At 39.9% G+C, this 22,080-nt stretch overlaps 1 protein-coding gene across 1 annotated transcript; it reads left to right on the top strand.

Moving 5' to 3' along the window:
* Positions 1-144: 144 nt before the first annotated feature.
* LOC139719717 (protein downstream neighbor of son homolog) lies at positions 145-16,498 on the top strand. Its single transcript, XM_071631111.1, has 11 exons — positions 145-200; positions 6,459-6,809; positions 7,240-7,326; positions 8,100-8,282; positions 9,554-9,678; positions 10,074-10,127; positions 11,320-11,498; positions 12,528-12,628; positions 13,408-13,595; positions 14,127-14,322; positions 16,127-16,498. The coding sequence occupies exons 2-11, from the start codon at positions 6,465-6,467 to the stop codon at positions 16,496-16,498; spliced, it is 1,830 nt and encodes a 609-aa protein (XP_071487212.1). The 5' UTR covers positions 145-200; positions 6,459-6,464.
* Positions 16,499-22,080: the final 5,582 nt, after the last annotated feature.

Raw genomic sequence — 22,080 nt, forward strand, 5'->3', positions numbered from 1 at the left:
GGACGGTTCGGTGTCGCACGTGTGCACGTACGTACGTACACACCGCCGCGCGCGCCGCCACTTCACTCTTTTCATGTACACTGACCATGGAGCTACTAACAGCTCTCTGTTAGTAGCTCCATGCACTGACTGACTTAACCGCGCGGGAAACTTGACTTCAAAACAAGAACCATCTCTCCAGGCAAATCAGTAGATCTACTGTAAGTTTTCAAACTACCAAATCTTTAACCCTAGGTTTATATTATTTGGCATAAAGTGTAATGCCGGTGTAGCTAGATAGTCAGCAGTGTTATTCACTGGGGCCTTGTTGTACTTGCATTTTTTGTCGAGTCGCAGTCTCACCTGCATGCCTGCGCTGCTGGCCTGTGCTGTAACGTTAGTGTAACTTGAATCACACGTACGACAGCCGCTTTTTGCTGCACCACAGCACTGTGTGCACCGCACTCACGGCGTCTGGTCGGGCCGATATCGGACCGGCCGGGCTCTCCATCCTACCTACCTGCTGCACTGCTAGCTGGCTGCAGCATTCGGACAGGTTAGACACACTTTTTGTCTTTAGACCACGTCTAAAGACACGTTAGAGTTTTACTACTGGATGCTGGTGAAACAGAATAAAACCGGTTGCCAATTATTACCGGTAAATTTATAGATTCTATGGTTATTTGTAGTGCATGACTCGCTCACACACTCACAGTCACACAAAGTCTGGTCAGTGCTGTGGCAATGAGAACTAACATTTAGTTAGAGAGAAGCACTCTGAGAGCGCAACCTCCGCCAAGCATGCAGCTCATTTCCATCACTGATCTTGTTCTTCCATAGAGATATCAGTGATTTCCACCCATACGTACTTATACTTCATGCTGAAATTGTTTTTATAATGATGATAAGGCCAAGTAAAAAAAGATAGTAGTTTCTCGTCCGGGTTTTTTGAGCAGGGCGATGAGGGAGGTCCTTACTATTTGATATCTTACTATTTTTTCGAGGATTGTCAAAATGAAAGTAATATGTGTTTCTCGTCTGGTAATTCTGAGAAAGGTAACGAGAGAGGGCTTTACTATTTTCTTATATCCAATTTATGAAATGAAATATCACTCTGGTAGCTGTGTTATGAGAGACCAGGTCCCAAGTGTATTTCTTGCCTGCACTCTGTGCATTTTCAAACAAATAGATTATGTACCATACTTGAAATGAAACTTCATGCATGCAGAAATACATTTGCTTTTTCTTTCCACTACAGTGCTAAGGGAAAATGACCATCTTAATACTGGTATTATTAGTGTTGTAATGGCATTTCTGATACCAGTGTACTTGCAATTCTGATGTATTGTGCTATTCAGAAACAGGTATAAAACGTGTCTTTCAACAAAGATGTACGACTGAAATGAATTCCATGATATTCAAAACACTGCTTTATTCATCATTGGTGTTTGTGACTTTTTGTGTCCACACAGCTGGTATGTATCTGCATTTCTTCACAGTACAATTGTAGCACATTTAACTGGAAACTGTTGTACAATTGCAGATGGATGTCAAAATGATACTGATATGGCATTATAGCATTAAACATTTAAAGATGTTTCTTCATGTTCTAAAAAGACATTTGAAAATCACTCATCATTTGGATGATGAATAATTGTATACCACAGGTACAGATGATACGACTCACGGCCGTGTCCGTGAATTTACATCGTAAAGAAAAGTATCCCGCAGAAATACGAGACAAACCAGAATCCGTGGAAAAGTTATTTATTTTGTAGATACACCCATTTGATAATTCTACATTTGCTGGAAAAGCGCATTCATTTTCTCTTCAAAATAGAACAATAAATCGCCGTCAGCGATGCAACGTTACAGAGCAGAGTGTACGGGCTTCTACACGTTTGAATGTGTTCATGCGTGCGTGCAGACAGCTGACAGACCAGAGGGGATGGTACCGGTGACCAACCCTGGACAGCCCAGACACGCACACTTTGCCAATTCTCATGGTCGGACATCCGGGTATTTTGCGTGTCACGGGGTCATGGATAGCGGTGGAGTGAAAACAAACAGTCGCGTGAGCCTGGAGTGGTAACGCTGTACGTGTTTTCTGCCGGGGCGCCCCGCGAGCATAGCGCTAGCGCAAGCTGTACTACTGTAGCTGTGTGGGCGGCAGGATTAGGCCCTAGGCCTACCCTAAATTAGGCCCTACCCTAAGCCTACTACAGTACTAACGTTACGCCTGTAGACCTACCTGAAGTTTCTATGAGGTACTAAGTAAGCGTAGATATCGGGGTAGGGCCTACTCAAAGAGGTTCTACTGCACATCTGGCCATATTGTCCGGTCGTTGATCCAGAGTCCTGCCGCGATTTCATACGGGCACAGGTCCAGTCCGACTGCCTTCAACTTGGCAAAATACCGGGACCGATCGATCGACAGGATCCAGATTATTAGAATATTGCTGGCAAGACATGATGCATGTATCTCATGAATGATGGCACAAATGACAAAATGAATAATGAAAAACAGTCCCCATGTCTGCGTAGAGTTGCACATAAATTATACGCGTCGCACATGCACAGCATGCAGTATGCGCATTATGCAGGCTTAGCGCTTGCAAACTGTTTGTTTTCACTCCAGTCAACCGGAAGTGACGTGTAGCCGACCGCAAGAATACGGTGCGGCACGGCCACTGCACCGGCACCGTACCTTCCGACACTGCACACACATGCACATACAATTGTAGTCACAATGACATGAAAATGTATACAAACTCGATACAATCCTCACAAGCATTTGTACAGTACAATTCATCCGCTTGAAATATGAGAAACGGGGAAAAATACGAACAATGCGCGAAATATGCGTGGAATATCAGCGATTGATCGCAAAAAATGTTGCCGCTATCGCGTTCACGACGTACCGAGTGCGCTGTTCATCACCTGCTAGCCCAGGTCCGCGCCCGCGCCCATCCAACTACAGTTCGACTGCTTTGTGGGTCATTCCTTCTTGCCGAGCTCGCAGTGTGAAATGCATGCGTTACGCGTTATACATACACACTACAGAAGCTACAGCTGTACTACAGCTAAGTAGAGGACGCAAGGCGTAATTAGAAATGAGACATCACGATTGGTAGGTGAATTGTCGATTTTTTTTTTTTCGGCGGCCGAAAAAATAGTAAATATCAAAAAAGTCGATGCGGCAACTGAAAATCGAGGCGGGCGGGGAGCGGGCTGGGACGAGAATTATGAATTTCTTGGTATTTTCAGCGCCATTTTGAAAATAGTAAATAGTAAAAAAATCTATGCGGCGGCCAAAATCGATGCGCGCGAGGACGAGAAACTGGTTTCTTTTTTTACTTGGCCTAATAGTGTGTTGAATGAAAGTCTCACGATTTCTAGTGGAGATGTAGCGCACTCGAGGGTATTTACAATTGTGAAACATGCATGAGGCGAAGCCGAGTGCATGTTGCACTACATTGTAAATACCCGAGAGTGAGCTGCATCTCCACTAACGCCACGAAATAATCCTGTGCATCAATTGTTTTATAAAATGGGTCGAAAACTAACAGCATTTTTCACGTACCTTTGTGGGTCAGTACCAGTCAGCTACATGTAGCACTCGCTCAAGAGTCAAGATGTCCGAAGATGTTTGTCCCAAACATTTACGCACGTCGCACTCGGACATCCCGCACATATTTGTACGTACAAGAGTACTAGTATACGTACGCCACATGTTATGCACAAGAAAGGCCGGCCGGCATCCCGAACTGGAGTCTAGAAGTTGTTTACAGGATTGACAGTGCGTACAGTAGCGCGCGACGCACTTGTAACAATGGATTGAGTGCGCACTACTAACGTTAGTGTAAACATTGTGACGTCAGGCCGAACATGTTAGTGAGAAATTAATCCACGCACACGTGACTCATTTCAGCGCTTCCAGTTGGCTACATTCTTGAACCCATTTTATTATACATCATAAACCATCAGCTGCACAGCGCGCCTCGCCCTAGCAGAAACTAGAGCACGCACTTTAGTGCGCGCATGCAAACCTCAAATACGCGCAGCCTGAACTCCCAAGTTCATTGACCCTATACTACCTGCCAAAATATCAAAAATCCTTCATAAATTCCCCAAAAATTCTCGGATCACTACCAAAAGTTCACGGTTACTTGTATCATTCAAATCTTTCCTGCAAGTTTCATCCAAATCCGTTCACTACTTTTTGAGTTATTTTGCACACGGACAAACGAACGAAGGAACGAACAAACCAACGGTAATGAAAACATAACCTCCTCCCTTGGCGGAGGTAATTAACGTTAACGTTTATGCAGTGATGGTCTAACGTTTAATACTTAGATCGAGAAGTAAGGGCGCGGCGCGGGCTTCTAGCATTGTTAGACCTAGGGAGCGAAGGGTTGGAATTGGATCATTTATAGCATAGATGCCAATTACAGTTCAAAAAATTTTTATGAGTGAGATTTTCATGACTCAGTATCTCGGCGCGCGCGCATGTGCATGAGCGAGGGGAGGGTGTGGGAGGGGGTGTCCGCCCTCCCACAATTTTTTTTCAATTTTTAGCTCTTATGTGGTGCAAGCTGGTGCATACTTAACTCTTAATGTGCCAGACCCAAAACCCCTAACGTGCCAGACGTTTTTACCCAACGCCAGAAAGTTTGCGAACTGGATTGACAATGAAATTTAAAACTGCCATATCTTTGAAACTGTTGTCTGTTTTGAATTGAGTTCTTCACAACAAATATCAAGAAATGATTGCTCTTTCGTGTCATGTAGTCAGTTTGCTGTAATATTTATCTGAACCTGAAATATTGAAGAAATAATCGATATCATTAAAAAATTATTACATTTTTTTGTGTAGTATGGAAAGAAAGAGTCGGGCATGATTTTTCTTCAATAGAACGCTCCCTTGACTCTGTGAGAAAGTTTTAGAGCTACATTTCCTCTTTCAAATGATAACAAATTTGTCTTCTAGAGTTGTATAATTCCAAAGATATTGGCAGTTCAATTTGTCTTTATAATTTCATTTTCTGCCTCGGTAATTCATTCCCAAATCTGTGTCCTTTAGTCCCAGATCCTGTATTTGAAACTCAAGTAAATCCCGCGTCGAGTCCTGGAAGAGTGTCTTTTGTCCACTTGAGAAGGAAGCACCCACTAATCCTTCTTTTGTCTCTACTACGGCCGGGCGTACTCTATTGAAATCGGCAGGCCTTTCTACGTGAGGAGTTTGTGCTCGTGCAATTCCTTGGTTTACAGGTCTACTTTCCGTCCACTGTACATGTACATAGGCAAGAACAAAAGCGTGTTCTTCTTTTGTATAAGCTAGCAAGGGAATGATTAGTGAAGTTCACTGTCCAAGACAAAAGGATGAAAGACTTGACCGACGAACGAACGCTTTACCCTATTTTAGGGACAAAATGAAAGCCGCTCCCGCAGGAGAGCACCCAAGCAGAACAATGCGAGTGGAAACGCATAGACAACACACGCAGATTCAGTAGCATACACACGCGTGATTTATCAATGAGACATTTGATCTATACACATCTCACTGAGGGTGCGCTCTCTGCGGATTTTCCCGACGCGAAAAAAATAGATCTAGCTGAAAAATCACGCATTTACTCAAAATTTTTCAATGTAAGCATACTCATATTTTTAGTGGAAACGATGGATATGCTAATCAGCTACCAGTACATGTAAATGGCAGTTTCTTGTTGTAACGCGTTTTGGTACCACAAGAACTTAAATGACCAATGTTTTTTGCGCTCTTCTTGGTCGCTGATCAGCGACCATGGCACGTCAGGACTAAGGTCACCGTTCGGCGATCATGGCACGTTAAGAGTTAAGTGACTTTTTTTAAACTTATTTTGAATGACAAAAGGGAAATATGCCTTCATTTGCAACTCTCACTTTAATCCTTTATGCTATGCTCCCAATGCGTGAGAAAAATTGGTGTCATGCATGAGATTGTGAGACAGACCCTAAATGCTTGAGTCTCACTCACAATGCGTGAGACTTGGTAGCTCTGTTATAGGAATATTATGATCGCTGTCTTTCTATTTTAAAACGGTTTTCATTCGTATAAAAAGAACAGTGTCAATATTGATGACTGAAAATCGGTGAAATTGAGAGATGAAAAGGCGAAGAATTTTGATCTTAAAAAAGGATGATTAGGGTCTACAATTTGGCCCTATTTGAGTATTACTATTACATTTACAGGCAATGCTTGTCTTGTCAAAAAAAAATACTTAGAAATCTACACTAATTTATTAACAAAGAAAACTTAAAAGAGAATGAAAGAACTCCTGGCCTTCCTTGTAAAGTTGTAACTTTAACTTTGTGTCAAATCCTGTCGCATTACTTGTTCTGTACTCTCTGCTGGTACTGTTCTAGATTAGAATGTCTGTCTAAAAATTCAGACCTAATCTAACTACAGTTTTGTTCTCACTCCTGTACTTCCTGTCCAGATCAAAATGTCATCTGGACCTTCCCCCAGCAAAGAATGGAAGAAGCCATCTCAGGTCATGAAAGTTCGTCTAAAGAGACAGCGGAAGAGCACCAGCGACCTGAACACCAAAGCTTCAACGTCCCCAAATGTATCACAAAAGCAGCCTGGTCGCGGGGATAGGTTAGCCGCGAGTGGAAGTGGGCGGAGCGGGAAGCGGCGCAATCCGTTCGGCAGCGGGGGGAGCAACGTGATGAGGAGAAGGGTGCAGAGCCAGGTAGTTGGAAGCCAGAGCTGCAGCGAAGAAAAGGAGAATGGATCCCACGCCAATCACCAGAAACTCTTCTCAGCCCTTGACTCAAAGGATGAAGATGTAAGTCTACGTGCAGTGGCGGATCCAGGAGGAGTGCGCCAGGCGCGGGAACCCCCCCCCCCTTTTTTTTTTTGATAAAGCAAAAGAAATAAAAAGAAAACAAATGGGAGTGGGGTGTGTGCACCCCCCTTTACGGAATTCCTGGATCCGCCCCTATGTGTTAGCTGTAGAGAATGAGAAATCGTCCTACTACTATGCTGGAAGAAAAATGAAATAAAATCATAGAACTACACGCTGAATCTACCTTGTATACATGTACAAGTCTGAAATTGTGAAAAGTAAACAATTTAGTCACCGCATACATTTACAGGTTTACAAATTAACTAGGGTCTAGCACTTGAAAGCCATTTTACCTTGTTGCTTTACTTGAAAAATTAGTCTGTTCTATTTCTGACTTTGATTTTTGTATGTACTGTTTCCTTGGATGTAGGTATTCTGTGAAGATGCCTGTCAGAGGATGGTGGCAGCTATGAAGGAGATTGAATCACAAGAAGAATCAAAAAGTCAAGCCAAGCAGGTCTGTGCTTCAGCCAGTAGTTATTAACACCCCTTCTTAATAGGCTTAACAACTCACTCAGTGAAGTAAGCTCTGCATTGATATGCAATGCCTGCAGCCATACCATGAGAAGCTATTTTATTCTAATTCCTCCATGCGCCAGATTTTTGCTACTTCATCTAGAATTGCCAGCAGATGGCATTTTCGGTTGTCTGGTATACAACATAAACTTTCATTCTAATATTGTGCAGATCTGCCAAAAAGGATCTTAGATCCTTGTCGTTCCTAGTTTGGTTAATTGATATTATAGGCACATTTAACTTTCTGTTGCCAAACACTGCAATGCTTCATCCTCTATTCCCCTCCCTCCCCCACCCCCCTTAAAAAAAAAAAAAAAGACTGGGGGGAGGATGGAAGGACGAAAGGAAGTTGTGCTACTCTACAGTACAAAAGCCAGCAACCTTCACTTGCAATGTGCTTTGTTTTAACCTTGCATTCCTTTGATGCTAACTATTGTGCATGGTCAACAGACTATTACCTATTATTTATGACCTATTTGTGTGAGAAATTGGTGTTGAAATTCACCATTTTATTACCACCACACACACACACACACACACACACACACAAAGACAATGTTAGATGCTATGCCATGCAGCATTTTAGAAAGCTTGCTGTAAACCCACTTTACATTTGAGACAAAAATCACAGCAAGAGCCAATACCTATGACATTACCACTTCACTTTCCTTTTCCATTATTTGATTTACATTATTGTTTCCTTGTTTGAGGCAGGCAACTGTTGCAAGCGGTCCACTCCCTTGTGGCAAACCATCACTGCCAGCCGACTGGTGTCTGAGAACCCGTCTGCGATTTACTTCACGTACGTCCTTCGGCTGGAGCCAGCCAATGAGGATGAAGGACGAGGCAAGGGGGCTGTCCTCTTTTGTCCAAGGTAGTCGCGATTCTGAGACCGAGGTACATGACAAGTCCTTTACTTGTAGTGAGATTTCAATATGATTATGCAACAGTCAGCAACAAAGTTTGCTTGCAATTTAACCCTAAGTAGGCCGGGGGGGGGGGGGGGGGGGGGACCTCCGAGGCCCCCCCCCCTCGACGTTTCACGCGATGTATCGCTATCGCGAGAAGCTATCGCCGCGACATTTCATGACTTTTTTCTTTCGAGCTTCCCGCATCTTTTGACACCAAATTTGCATTGCCCGGGTGCGCGGTTCCGAAGTTGCGCATAAATATGCATGTGCATGTCAGACCAAAAATTGCTAAAAAACGTGAATTCGTGTACAATTTCAATGCAAACTGTGTTTACAGGCAAATTTCATAAAAGCATGATTATTTGGGGGTTTTATTGATTAAAATCAATTAATAACATATTTTCTTGTTTGAAACAATGTCGCGGACAAATTTCATCGAAAAAACAATAAAAAACATAAAGTCGAAAAAACAGAGAAATACATAAGAAATTTAAAAAACAATAAAATACTTAGGAAATTTTTTCTGATTGCACAATTTTTTTCTCATACATTTGCTAAGGACACTCAAACGAATATTTACACAAAAAATGTGCCTGTTTTGAGCTTTATTTAGTGATTTATACCAAATTGTTTGATTTCATGCATCATTATGCATAAATTAGCATAATTTAGTGTAAATGATAATTTTTGAAAAAATTAACGTCATGGCACTTTAGATTACATCATAGGCAATGTGTGTGTCAATTTTCGTCGCGATCGCGCGGTCGACGGCCGAGATCTGGAGGGGGGGCCTGGGAGGCCCCCCCCGGCTCTATCATCTACCTAAATAGCCCGGCCTAGTTAGGGTTATGTGACTATCTGATATTGCAGCCAGCAGTTTTGGCAACCAAGATAATACTGTCACAAATTTCATTGTTTGCTTATTTGTTTGTTTTTGTGTCTTTGTTTAAGCAATCTTGGGTATTTTTTTTCCATTCAAAAACAAGTTTCAGGATTTTTCTCTTTTTTTTTAGTGGTGAAATTTTACCATTTTGGAAGCATTTTCACACTGTAAATCTAATTTTTGTTGTTATTATTGTTCATCTTATGTGTAGGTCTGCATAATTATGTGTATATAATTCAAAAAACTTCCAGTTTTCTGTAAAAAGTGGAAGATTTCCATTCTTAATGCATTAGTTTCAGTTATTCATTTCTTTTGTGTCATCATGTTTTGCTCATTCATTTTGTGTGCTTGGTTGTATGTTTGCAATATTGCAGGAAGAGATTGTAAAAGAGTCTAGCTGGCGGACCCAGCTCCAGCAATCTACAATGTGCTGGATGCACCCACACCTCCCTTGGCTCAACCTCTTCCCCAGGATAGTTTCAGAGCCCAAGACATTCAAGTGAGTTGCACACACAAAAAAAAGAGTAAAAACTCTCTTTTTTGTCATCATGGCTTTGATGTTATAATAGTTGGCATAGCTCCTCGTTGCAGGTCTATTCTGGCCACCTGATGTTCAAGATGCACCTCAGACAGAATTGACAAATGTCTTTGTCTTCTGATGTATTCCTTTGGTTATTCTCCATTGATTATTCAGGCATGATGCCTTGAGCAAATTGTACAGTTATTTTTCATTTATAAGCATGTCATATTGAATGAGAAAAAATGTATCATACTATTGATATTTACTGTACAGTTTCTTAAATGTCAAGTATTCTCTGACAATGCAAAAAGTGCTGTGATTTTAAAAATTCTCAATCAGTTTTCACAATGTATTTTCTTTTACCAAATATTTAGGCAATCAGTGGCCACAAAAGACCCAGCCATAGCCAATGCACTGATGGCCAGTTGGTAAGTTCCTGTATGTATTCGATTCATTAAAATCTTCATCAATTTGCTTTACTACATACAGCTATTTGAAGGCACTTTCTTGTGACTCTGGACAATAATATGTCCTCTTCAGGCAAGCAGTTTTGAAGGCTTGGAAGCAGTTTCAGGCCCAAATAAGGCTTTTGTAATCATTGAAAAGGTGCAATTTACTCTGTGTGTGTGTGTGTGTGTGGGGGGGGGGGGGGTTGGGATCCTTCTTTAGGGCCTTCAGGAATTGATGTCTAAAATTACGTTTGTAACTGCTGAAGAAAACATTGTAAAATGTTAATTGAAAAATTTCACAGTCAGCATTCCATAGTGTGTGTGTGTTAGAGACATGGGATGACACTAAAAGGAAATGCACAGTATTTGTCTGGTTGGGCTTTTGAAACATGGTTTGGGTGTGTACATCTTCCAGACCCTTGAACACTGTAGCCTGACCTGGCAAGTGTGTTTCTGAAAGATATGCGTGGGTGTATTGGTGGGGGACAAATGTTTCTTTGTATTCAGGTTTTTCTCGCTATGAAATTTTGCTTCAAAGATACCTAGTCTTTATGAGGGAAGATATTGACTTTTAACTTTGTGATCTCATTTTTCATTTTGACAAGAGAGAGTATGAGTGATTGATTAGTAACCCCTCTGAGTTTCAGCTGCCCCGAGATACATGTATTATAACCCTTGGGAGATAAGCTGCATTATTTACTTCGCTGGAACTGTATTTACCTCGGATATGATGGTGTTTATTTGTATTAACTCTTCTTTTTTTTTAGTCAAAATTTAGGCTGTACTATACAGACAATTATTATTGTTTTGTTTCATCTTGTTTTGAAGGAGATATGAAATGAAGGTTATACAAGGCTTTACTCTGAAAAGTTATAGTCATTTAGGCATTTTTGTTTAATACGGACATTATACATGCAAATGACATTTTTTTTTAATGTATAATCAAGGTTCTGCTTTGTCAGTAAGAAAGACATTTTGTATTACTCACCTTTTCATTAACAACTGCGTCGTAATGTAACATTTTGTGTGTGTCTGTTTTTCCACTTTAAAGTATTAAATGTTTGTAGTTATTTTCGAAACTTGCAGTACAGGTATTAACATTATTGACATCATGCTATAAAAATATCTAAATCATATTTTTCTCGCATCTCCTCCCTTCTGTGGCCCAAAGGTCAGAGAGCTTCCGGTCAGTATTCCACCTGCTGCGGTCCAGCCACTGTCCATACTTCTACCTCTGTACCCATCAATTCACCGTCCTCTTCCGAGCTGCCGGCCTGGCAGGCAGGGCCTCCATCCATGCCCTCCTCTCTCCAACGACAAGAGGTCTGAGAGAGGCCCTCAAGAACGATGGTAGGCTGCCAGCCTGAATCGCGTTGCGGAACCAAACTAAATGATTTTAACTGGCTTTGACATACACTTGGACTCCCGTTATAACGAAATCCTCGGGACCGGCAGTTTTCTTTCGCTTTATCGAAATTTTGTTGTTACCGAACAAATAAACAATAAAAATACATAGAGAGGATAATGTTGCGGCATTAATTCTTACTTCGTTGTAACCGGAATCTCGTTTTAACCTTGTTCATTGTAATGGGAGTGCACTGTATGTTATTGATCATTGTACAGCAACACTTACATTTCAGCCTTCAGCTGCAAAAGGATGCTATGTAGTGTATTTAACAATTAGTGTGTACCTGTTTGATCTGTTATGTTTTGAAATTTATTAAAGAATATTTAAAAAAAATGCCATTCCATCAAAGAACTTCATTATGAAGATTTTGATTCATACTATATGAGACTGCATTATATTCTGATTGTACTCTATATCCCAGCAAGTGACTAAAAAGAGAAAACACCAAAAAAAACAGCATGTCCATGGTTTTGATGCTGTACCTTCTTGAGCTTATTATTATTCATTATTTATATTTTATAAACTTCTCTTTCATCTTTACACTTAGGCCTTTATTGGTCATATACCACTGTCTACTTCTGTTGTAGAATATCATTAAATTCTAAATCACTTATTTTATAAATGATAGTTAGACCTGCAACACATTCTTAAGATTAATGTTTTAGTCTCTGATTGGCAAATTTTTGTTGTCTTGTCTTTCCTTCTAATTTTGTGCAGATTTGATAAATTGACCCAACTGTGATCTCTTTGCAGTAGGCCCTACCCGATATGCAGTAAAATCCATAGTTGCCAATTTGAAGAGAATGAGATGATGGTGTCTATAGAAAAACGCTCTCCGAACTTGATGAGTGAAAAAACATTGATAGTCAAAGGTTTCCATCAAGTGATTTCTTTGTGTCCATGTCATAATCTTGCATTGCCATCTTCAGAGCTGTCAAGGTTTCAATGTATATATTTCATTCCTTTGCCAGGAATCGAATTCAGCATGCCTCTGAATGATGTCACCCAACCCCAAGCTGACACCATGGCAACAAGCGGAAAGGACAAGGAGTTAAGTCATGCTGATGATGGAGTCTTACCTAACAGGTATCCCTTGGAGTTATCCTCTTCTGTAGCAAGCTGCTAAAAAATGAATATCAGACAATCATAGCTGAATATTCAGTCTTGTACATGTATCTGTAATGGCTTATTCCTTTTTGCAGATTGTTTATGGTTCTCTAGTGATATGTATTGACTGTTTTTGAAGCCGAGTTTGATTTGTGAAAAACATCATCTTCAGTTAAAGGGATGGTACGGTTTCAGTTGAGATGGGGCTTTGGGTTTTCAACGTTTTTTTATGTTTTCTTTTTTTAGGTATGTGTAATGAAAAAGCTCATGAAATATGAAAGAGCATGTAATTCCAGGTGGAATTCAAAGTTCATTTGATTAAAATTGGTTTTGGAATGGCTGAGATATCCAGAGCAAAGCAATCCTAATAAAAGATGGGACCCAGCTTTTATTAAGATCACTTTGTTTTCCTTTGATTTTGGATGGCTTAGCCATTTCAAAACCAATTTTCATCAAAAAAACTTTGAATGCCACTAAGAATTGTATGCTCTTTCATATTTCCTAATGTCATTTCTAAGTACCTCACTAAAAGTTTACAAGCTGAATCCTCACCTCAACTAATAGTGTACCATCCCTTTAATGTATTGACCATATCCCTCTTTCTGAGACCTTATACTGCAACACTTCTTTCACCCCCTTCCATTTTGATGAGGGCATTAACCTTTTAACTTGAAACGTTGTGCCATGATTTCATCTATGCAAATTAGGTCTTCTGATGAAGCAATAGCAGCAACAGCCAGTGAGGGAGCAGACATGAATACAAAGGCAGAGGAAAGAACTGACACTGGCAGTGGGGATATCGGTGAGGAGCAGGAGGAGGAGGAGGAGGAGGACAATGCCTACCAGAGCCCCACCAAGGCATCATCATGGTTACAGAGCATGGGTCTCAACAAAGCCAATTTCCCATCTCTGGAGCCAAGCAGGGTCAAATTGTATCCTTTGAAAGCTTGCAGCTCGAGTAAAGCACACAGTGAATGTGGCTTCTTTTTGTTCTAACAAGCAGTGATATTACTTTCCTGTTAATGTGGATTGAAGTTGATATCTTGGTATTATGCTGTGATATTGTTTCTTGTGTAACCATCTTTATTGATTCAAATTATGTTTGCTTTTTTAAATCATTCACAATGTTTCTAAACATCATTGCCGTAATGGAAGAGTATTTATGACAGGTTCACTGCTTTAGAAGTAAGCAATACAATGTCTCCCAAGGCTAGATGCACTTATAGCATAATTGTACCGCACTACAGTGTACTTGTCTTGCTTTACCCTAAAGAGTGTATCAGTACCTTTTGCCACCATTTGGTACTGAGCTTGTCATGACCAACACCAGGTCAAATCTGGGAAGGTAGAAGTACATTGTAATTGTAGCAATCTTAGAGATCTTCAGTTTGTGTTGAATATCCTGTTTTCTTTAGAACTCACTCTGTGTGTACCCTCTTCCTTGACCCAAATGCTCACTGTAGCCAAACTGACCATCTGCTGAAACTGGACAACCGGCCCCAGTCCTTAGTGCTGGTGGAAGGTCCAGACACCCAGGCCCTCTTCAACTTCCTCCTGAACAGCCGGTCAGTCGTGGCCAGTGTGGGGCCCCTGGCAGACATTCCACCCACTATTCTGTCCCCAGTTGCCTTCAAGGCGGCCACACTACACAGTTGCAAGGTATGTATACCTTCTCATAGCATCATCTTTTCATGCTTCTTGAAATCCCTGCAAGTGAACACTGTTGAATTGTAAATGTGCTCCTTCAACAGCAAAAAAGCTTTTATATGCATGTATTGACATATGTTACAATCAAATGGCAGAATGACATGTGTGAGTACTGTCATAGATTTAGACCTCATGATCTATGACGGCTTTTCATTTCATTTCAATTTAATCTACATGTTCCTCCCTGGTTATTGATTATTAAAGGACAAGTTCACCTTCATAGACATGAGGGTTGAGCGAATGCAGCGATATTAGTAGAACACATCAATGAGAGTTTGAGGAAAATCGGATAATCCGTTCAAAAGTTATGAATTTTTGAAGTTTCTGCTCAGTCACGGCTGGATGAGAAGACTACTATAGCTTGTGATGCCATATGAGTACAACTATATAAAGAAAGTATAAAGAAAATTCAAGATATTCACACTTTTCTCACATAATAAAAGAACCCTCGACTTCTCTCTTTCAGAAGTCAGGGGGAATAATATTACTCCTAACATAAGTCAGTAACAAGTCGAGGAAATGTGTACTTTATTCAAAAAGTCAAGTTTTGTGAAATTCTCTTTTTATTTTCCTTATATAGTTGTACGCATGTGACATCATACACTGTAGTATTCTTCTCCTCCAGCAGTGATTGTACAGATATTTTAAAAATTCATAACTTTTGAACGGATTGTCGGATTTTCCCCAAACTTTCACTGATGTGTTCTACTAACATTGTTGCCTTCACTCAATCCACATGTATATGAAGGTGGACTTGTCCTTTAAGGCACCAGTTTCAACCTTGTTTGATTGATCAAATGAGTAAGTGTTCAAAAAAAGAAAAAGAAAAAGGAAGACCTCCCTCCAAATTCTGGATAACAGCTTAGCAGATGAGCTGCTTCTGCTCAAGTTTTCATAAGATTGAGGAGTAACAATGGATATCTTTGAAAAATGTCATACTTTTTTTTTTGGGGGGGGAGGGGTGATATGGAAAATGAAAAACTGTCATGTGTCAATTTGTGAGGTTTGTAACCAATTTACAATATTGCACAAATTTTGCAGTTTTGCAACACAGAAGCAAAGATCCTACACACTACGCAAGATGGGTCAAATCTCCCAATTTTACACGGCCGCTAGTGAAACAGAAGTGGCTGCCGGCTGCTAGCGTTGAGCAGGTATAGATCGAACAAGCATTTGCCTTTTGCAAAGGCAGCTCTCAATAATTTGCGGACGTGCACAGCCACAACGAGTGTAGCGATCTGCAAGCGGAGCTGAGCAAGCTGTGTGCAAGTCTACCGCTCACTGTGACCAGGGAGGTGAGACGAAAACTCGCTGTGCACAGTCTTTTGGAAATCGAAATAATGATAAACTTGCTGATGGTTTGGTGTAGCTATTGATGCAGTTTAATGCACTGCACCAATTCTTAGGTTTACTAATGATTCTTTACAGAAAATTCCTTCTTTCTTGTCTTTGCCTGTCTTGGTTGCGTCCTTCACAAACATATCGTGAAAGTACAGCTCACCGGGAAACTTTCCCCGCTCAACGCTAGTTGGCGCACTCTTAAAAATCCCACAATTCCAAACAGCAGCGTTTCACTTTTCGACAGAGAGTTGACCATCTTATATAGTGTGTAGGATCTTTGATAGAAGATGTAAGGTGTGAGGCAGCCAATTCACCACACCAGACATACAGGGTAGAGCGATGTACATGTTCCCCTCCTACTGGCAATCACAGGATGAGCAAATGCAAGGCAATCAATTTCTCTCAATCCCTGTAGGTGAAAGCTGGCACGATGAAGCAGCAGCAGCAGCAAACGGCTGGCCTGGCTCTACAGGAAGTCAGCACTCTGGAGGTCACGGGACCCATCATGCCTCACAACATCCACGACCTCTGCACCCTGCTCCGCACAACACAAGAGGGCGCCTTTCACGTGGCCTTCAGTAATCATGAGGCGACGGCACCTTTCGCTACAAGCTCGAATGTGCTCTCTGGTGACTCGCTGGATGCAGAATCGATTTCTGGTGAAGCACTGCAAAAGTTGAGAACGAACTGCAAGTTGGCAGACAGCCTATTAGAACACCTTTCTATGCAATGTGCCTTACCTGTGGCAGCCAAGGAAGTTACTGTGGTGGATGGACTGTACTCCTGATGTGCTATGAATATGCCATACAACTTGTACTTTATTATAGAACGGTGATTTGGAGGTTATTTCCATCTATAGACAAAATGCCCAGTTTTAGCACACTTGCTGTATGATGCAGTTTATGGAGCCCTAGCCCGTCACATGTCAGCTCATAATGGCCCGAATTCACTAAGGTGGTACAATCTTATCCATGGTTTAAACCATGGACAAAGACCGTAGTTTTTAAAGGGAAGGTAAACCCAAAGAACAATGTGGATTGAGTGAAAGCAGCAACATTAGTAGAACACATCAGTGAAAGTTTGAGGAAAATCGGACAATCGATGCAAAAGTTATGAATTTTTAAAGTTTTGGTGTTGGAACCGCTGGATGAGGAGACTACTAGAGGATATGACGTATGAGTGGACAACAATACAAAGAAAATATAAAGGAAATTCAACAAAAATTCACTTTTCTAGAATTATGAAAGAGCAATGGACCAACCGCTTTCAGAAAGCAGGGGGAATAATTGCTACCCTTAACATATGTCAATATCAAGTTGATGGAATTTGTAATTTTCATGAAAAATGGATTTTTGCAGAATTTTCTTTATATTTTCTTGGTATTGTTGTCCACTCACACGTCATAACCTCTAGTAGTCTCCTCATCCAGCGGTTCCAACATCAAAACTTTAAACATTCATAACTTTTGCATCGATTGTCCGATTTTCTTCAAACTTTCACTGATGTGGTCTACTAATGTTGCTGCTTTCACTCAATCCACATTGCTTTTGGGGTTTATCTTCCCTTTAATGAGGCGGCAAGTGTCGCGTGGCCTATTTCGTCAACAAAATGACTGATTTCGTAACGAAATAGGCCATGCAACACTTGGCACCCCATACAAAACTACGGTCTTTGTTCATGGTTTAAACCATGGATAAGATTGTACCACCTTTGTGAATTCGGGCCAAAGGGTGTACATGTTATAAAGAGATGCATGGGGCTGTGGTATATTTCTCATGATTATGAAATCTTGCTAAAATGGACACCCACAAGTTACTTCATAAATACATGTGGGTAGGACTACAGATTGTTGCTATGAAATATATTATTTCGCTCTTGCAGGATGAGAAAAGTATCTTGATAGCTTTTGTTTGTGTTAGATACCATGCACCTGGTATATTGGATAGTATGGTTCCACCATGTGTACATACGATTTGCAAACTCACTTTGGTATTCTCCCTTTTTTATCACGTGTGCACTACCATTATCAGGTCATGCCATGTGGTCTGACGCAGTAAACAAGTAATCTTAGATTCTGTTGGGAAGACCACTTCCAACGACAAGCTTTCTTTAAAATACCTAACATCCATAATCCACTGATTATAGCCAAAGAATCAGTCACAGGCTCTGCAACAGTGTATGACCATGTGCATAAATTGAAACTTGATACAGTGTATGCTGTATACCGCATACTACAGCCCCAAAATTTAATCACTGGACAGCAAGTTCTACCTCCCCACTCTATCTTGTGTGACAAGGGGCAAAGTGCACCACGTTTGATTGCATGCAATGTGTACAAGTTGTGTGCATTGTTGTGAATCCTCAAAGTGTGTATTTGGAAGTCAAGCATTTTCTCCATTCTTTCATTTACACAGCAAACAAGGCAAATTAGGTAAATTAAAGAGATTGTATAGTTCTGGTTGAGATGGGGATTCAGGTTTTAATTTTTTAATGAGAATATTAGAAACGACTTTTTGTATATGAAATATTAAAAAGCATATGAGTCTAAGAGGTATTCAAAGTTATTTTGATGAAAATCGTTTTTGAAATGGTTGATATCCAAACTAGATATATCGCTATGGCTACTGATATGCCTCCGCCATAATGCAAGGTTCTCCTAATAGGTCTATAGTACAATGTCTTGACAATGTGTGATGACAGTTTCACACAATTGGCAAAATATTAAAATGACAGGTTTGACACAAATGTGCTGAATGTTCACTTTCCTAGAACTAGGTTCAATTGGATGAATGATTAAAATGTCAGAGTGCAGGTATTTGGGGAACTGATGATTTTTACTTGACTTTTGACCCTTTTATAAGTTTATGCATTGAGTAATTTTCAAGGTATTGGAAAAATGTATAATTTCAGTATCAAATGGGAAAATAGCATTATCTAAACCTCGCCTTTGACCTTTGACCTCACAGTTCCAAACAGAATCACTATTAGGTTGAACATGCATAAATATGTAAGTTTCATGATGATACCTTGAGTTACTTTCGAGATATGGAGGAAAAAGTGCAATTTAGCACTTTCACTTGACCTTTGACCTTTTGACCTTTGACCCTTTTGGCAAGAAACTTCCCCAAAAATATATAATGGGTAATACATGCCATACATCAAGTTAAAAAAAAAAAACCTTCAGACATATTGCATTTTAAGGAAAGTAGTGATATTTTGAGGAGTTGACCTTGACCTTTGACCCCTGACCTTTGACCCATGACCCCCAACTTCCCTAGATAATCACTGCCCATCGGTACAAGCATATACACTAAGTTCCATGAAGATACCTTGAACCATTTGCGAGATATGGAGAAAAACATGAAATTTCAAATTTTTTTTCACAAAATAACCTGTGACCTTTGACCTTTGACCCTGTGACCCTAAAATCCACACAAAGTATTATCCCCCAAGGATATACCCTCATACCAAGTTTGATGTAAAACCACCACACGGTTCTTGAGATATCGACAAAAACAAAACGGGACGGACGGACGGACGTACGGACGGACGTACGGACGGACGGACGGACGGACGGACGGACGACCCGAAAACATAATGCCTCCGGCCACTTCGTTGCGGAGGCATAAAAACAAAGTAAAACAAAGCGGTCCTAATACATGTAAATGGTGGGTCCCACCTTTATTAACTCTTTTTTTTTTTCTGGATATCCAATCCATTTCAGATCCAATTTTCATCAAATAAACGTTTAGTCCCTCTTAGAATCATATCCTTTTTAATATTATATAAGTGATTTCTAATTATCTCACAAAAAGTTAAAACCCAAATCCCCATCTCAACCAGAACTCTACCATTCCTTTGGTATACTGTAAAAAGTCCTCCCTTACCACTTAATCTTACTCTTTGTTCCAAAAGTTGGCTGGCTACACCATACAAACTGTGCTGTAGAAGTTAGTGTAAAAGCTCAATAGTGTACATATGCCAAATTTCTTTTGACTTGCTTGAAAAGTGGAGAAGTTGTTTGATCCGCAACATTTCCAACAGACCCACCGCCCCACCACACACTGATACCTTTCTACCTACCTCCTTCAAACTTCATTTCTCGAGGGTATAATTACCTTCACGTTCTGCTGAAGACGTGGCAGGGATATTATGCTTTCACATTCCAAGACATGAAGTTTATTTCTTCCAGTATTCCTTGAAAAATAATGACATTTTCTTCCAAGTGATATGGCAGTCATGTGTCATGTAGTCAAATGACCGTCTTGAGGTCCCAGTTAACCTGTTGAGGACGAGTTGATTTTGCTATAACACACTTTTCCCGTAGATCCCTGCCTGAGTATACTCGGGACTAGTCTTCAACAGTTGATCTACCTTGAAGAATTCGGTGAATACAGCATTACACTTGGTTTGATTTCATATGTCCCAGTTATTCACAATCTGTGCTTGTTATGAAGAAGATACTGTATGTGAATGTTCTCTAGTGCAATGCTGAAATAAAATATTGTCAGATATCCTCTGTACTGGTCTGAGTTTGGTGTGTTGATTGTTTGGTGTGTATGCACGAAAATGACATGTATCATGTACTGTACACTTCAGTAATGTGTACTACTGAATACACGTATGCATCAGTACAGTCAGTGTACTGTGTGAGGAATATGAAAACTAATATATGAATGGATGAAATCACACCTTTCGTTTGATCAGAAAACTGAATACAGTGCACTCATGTTATAACAAGTTCTTGGGACTGGTGGTTTTCTGTCATTATACCAAAATTTTGTTATAGTGGAACAGTAAAGTATGTAAAGATATACATGTACATTTGTACATGTATAGGTGGTAATCTGAGGACTTAAATTTTTACTTCATTGTCATGAGGGTTTTGTGATAAGTGTAATTATAATACATGTACATGTATAATGGGAGTGCACTGTACAAATGTACTTCAAAAGACTTTGTTGATCACCTTTTCCTCCCTATTTCCAAAGATTCTTGTAACAAGAACAATCTACATATACAAAAAGCTCTTGTACATGTACAGTGTATTTCAACTATGTCAGTGAAAATTCATACATTAGTATCTTATACCTGTGAGCAAGTTATGACTTATAAACGCTAACATAGTTATTTCACCTACTGAAGTGAGAAGAGTACAGTAATGTACTAAAGGGGAGTAAATGACCCCACACATAATACAGTACATGTATGCCACATGTGGATTGAATTAATGCAGAAATACATGTATTATAAGTGTGTAGTTTGTACAGTTGTATGTGAAGTTTGATATTCAGACAATCCAAATTTTCCTGCATAATGAAAGAGCACTTGACTTTAATTTTTGTAGATTTGCCTGGAAATAGTTGTCCTAGAGTGACATTTGAAATTATTGCAGTCTTCATTTTGAGTGATGAAGACACATGGATTTAACCAAAACTGCAAGAAATCATAACGTTTGGATTGTCCAATCTTCTGCAAACTTCGCTAATGTGTACTACAGTGTACATTTTAATATTTCTGCATTAACTGAATCTACATATTTGAGGTAAATTCCTCATAAAGGCCTTGCAAATGAAAGATTTTCATCAAAGTGTGCACTGAATAATGTACATACAAGAAACCACAACAGATACATCAGCATCATGGTTGGTGATCATTTATTGAATCTATCTTTTCATACAAATACAGTTCACCTCTTGCTTTGCAGAGTTCATACAACCAATAATCCTCAACCATGATGCAATCACTGCCAATCAGAGACAGAGAAAACAAAAAATCTCCAAACCATTTCCAACTGCAGCAAGGAATCTTGAGTTGTATCCTCTCTGTCCGTGGGGAGCTGTCGTAAACGTTTTATATTTTTGAAAAACATTATTTTTAAAGCACAGGCTCTATTTCAAGGTTGAATGAACACTACATGACAAATTGTTATAAAAATTTCTCTTGGATTTGGATCTCAGCAAGAACAAGATGGCATTTAATATGTGATGTTCTGATAAGCTCCTTGTTACAGGTTTAGATGAAGGAGTTATTTTCCATCAAAAAAAAAAACTATTATAATTAAAATGCAAAATGAAAAGAAAATAGGTGATGTTGATGTGTAGACCGTTTACTTCTCGATAATTCATAAAATTAATGTTAAAAACAATATCTTCCTCACATGTGAAACATTCTATGATGTTTGACATTAATCTTTGTGAAAAATGTCCCAAATGACTGTAAAAGACTGGCAAATCAATGGATGAAAGGTCAAAACATTGATAATACATGTACATGTATTAAAAAAAAGAAAGACCTTACTTCTGCTATTCTCTACACTATTTATCAACAGAACTTGCGATCCCATCTGGGCCCCATTTTATCAAAAGA

This window comes from Diadema antillarum, unplaced genomic scaffold (genome assembly GCF_040938485.1).
Source record: "Diadema antillarum isolate AM-2024a unplaced genomic scaffold, OU_Dant_1.0 scf00000114, whole genome shotgun sequence".
NCBI lineage: Eukaryota > Metazoa > Echinodermata > Echinoidea > Diadematoida > Diadematidae > Diadema > Diadema antillarum.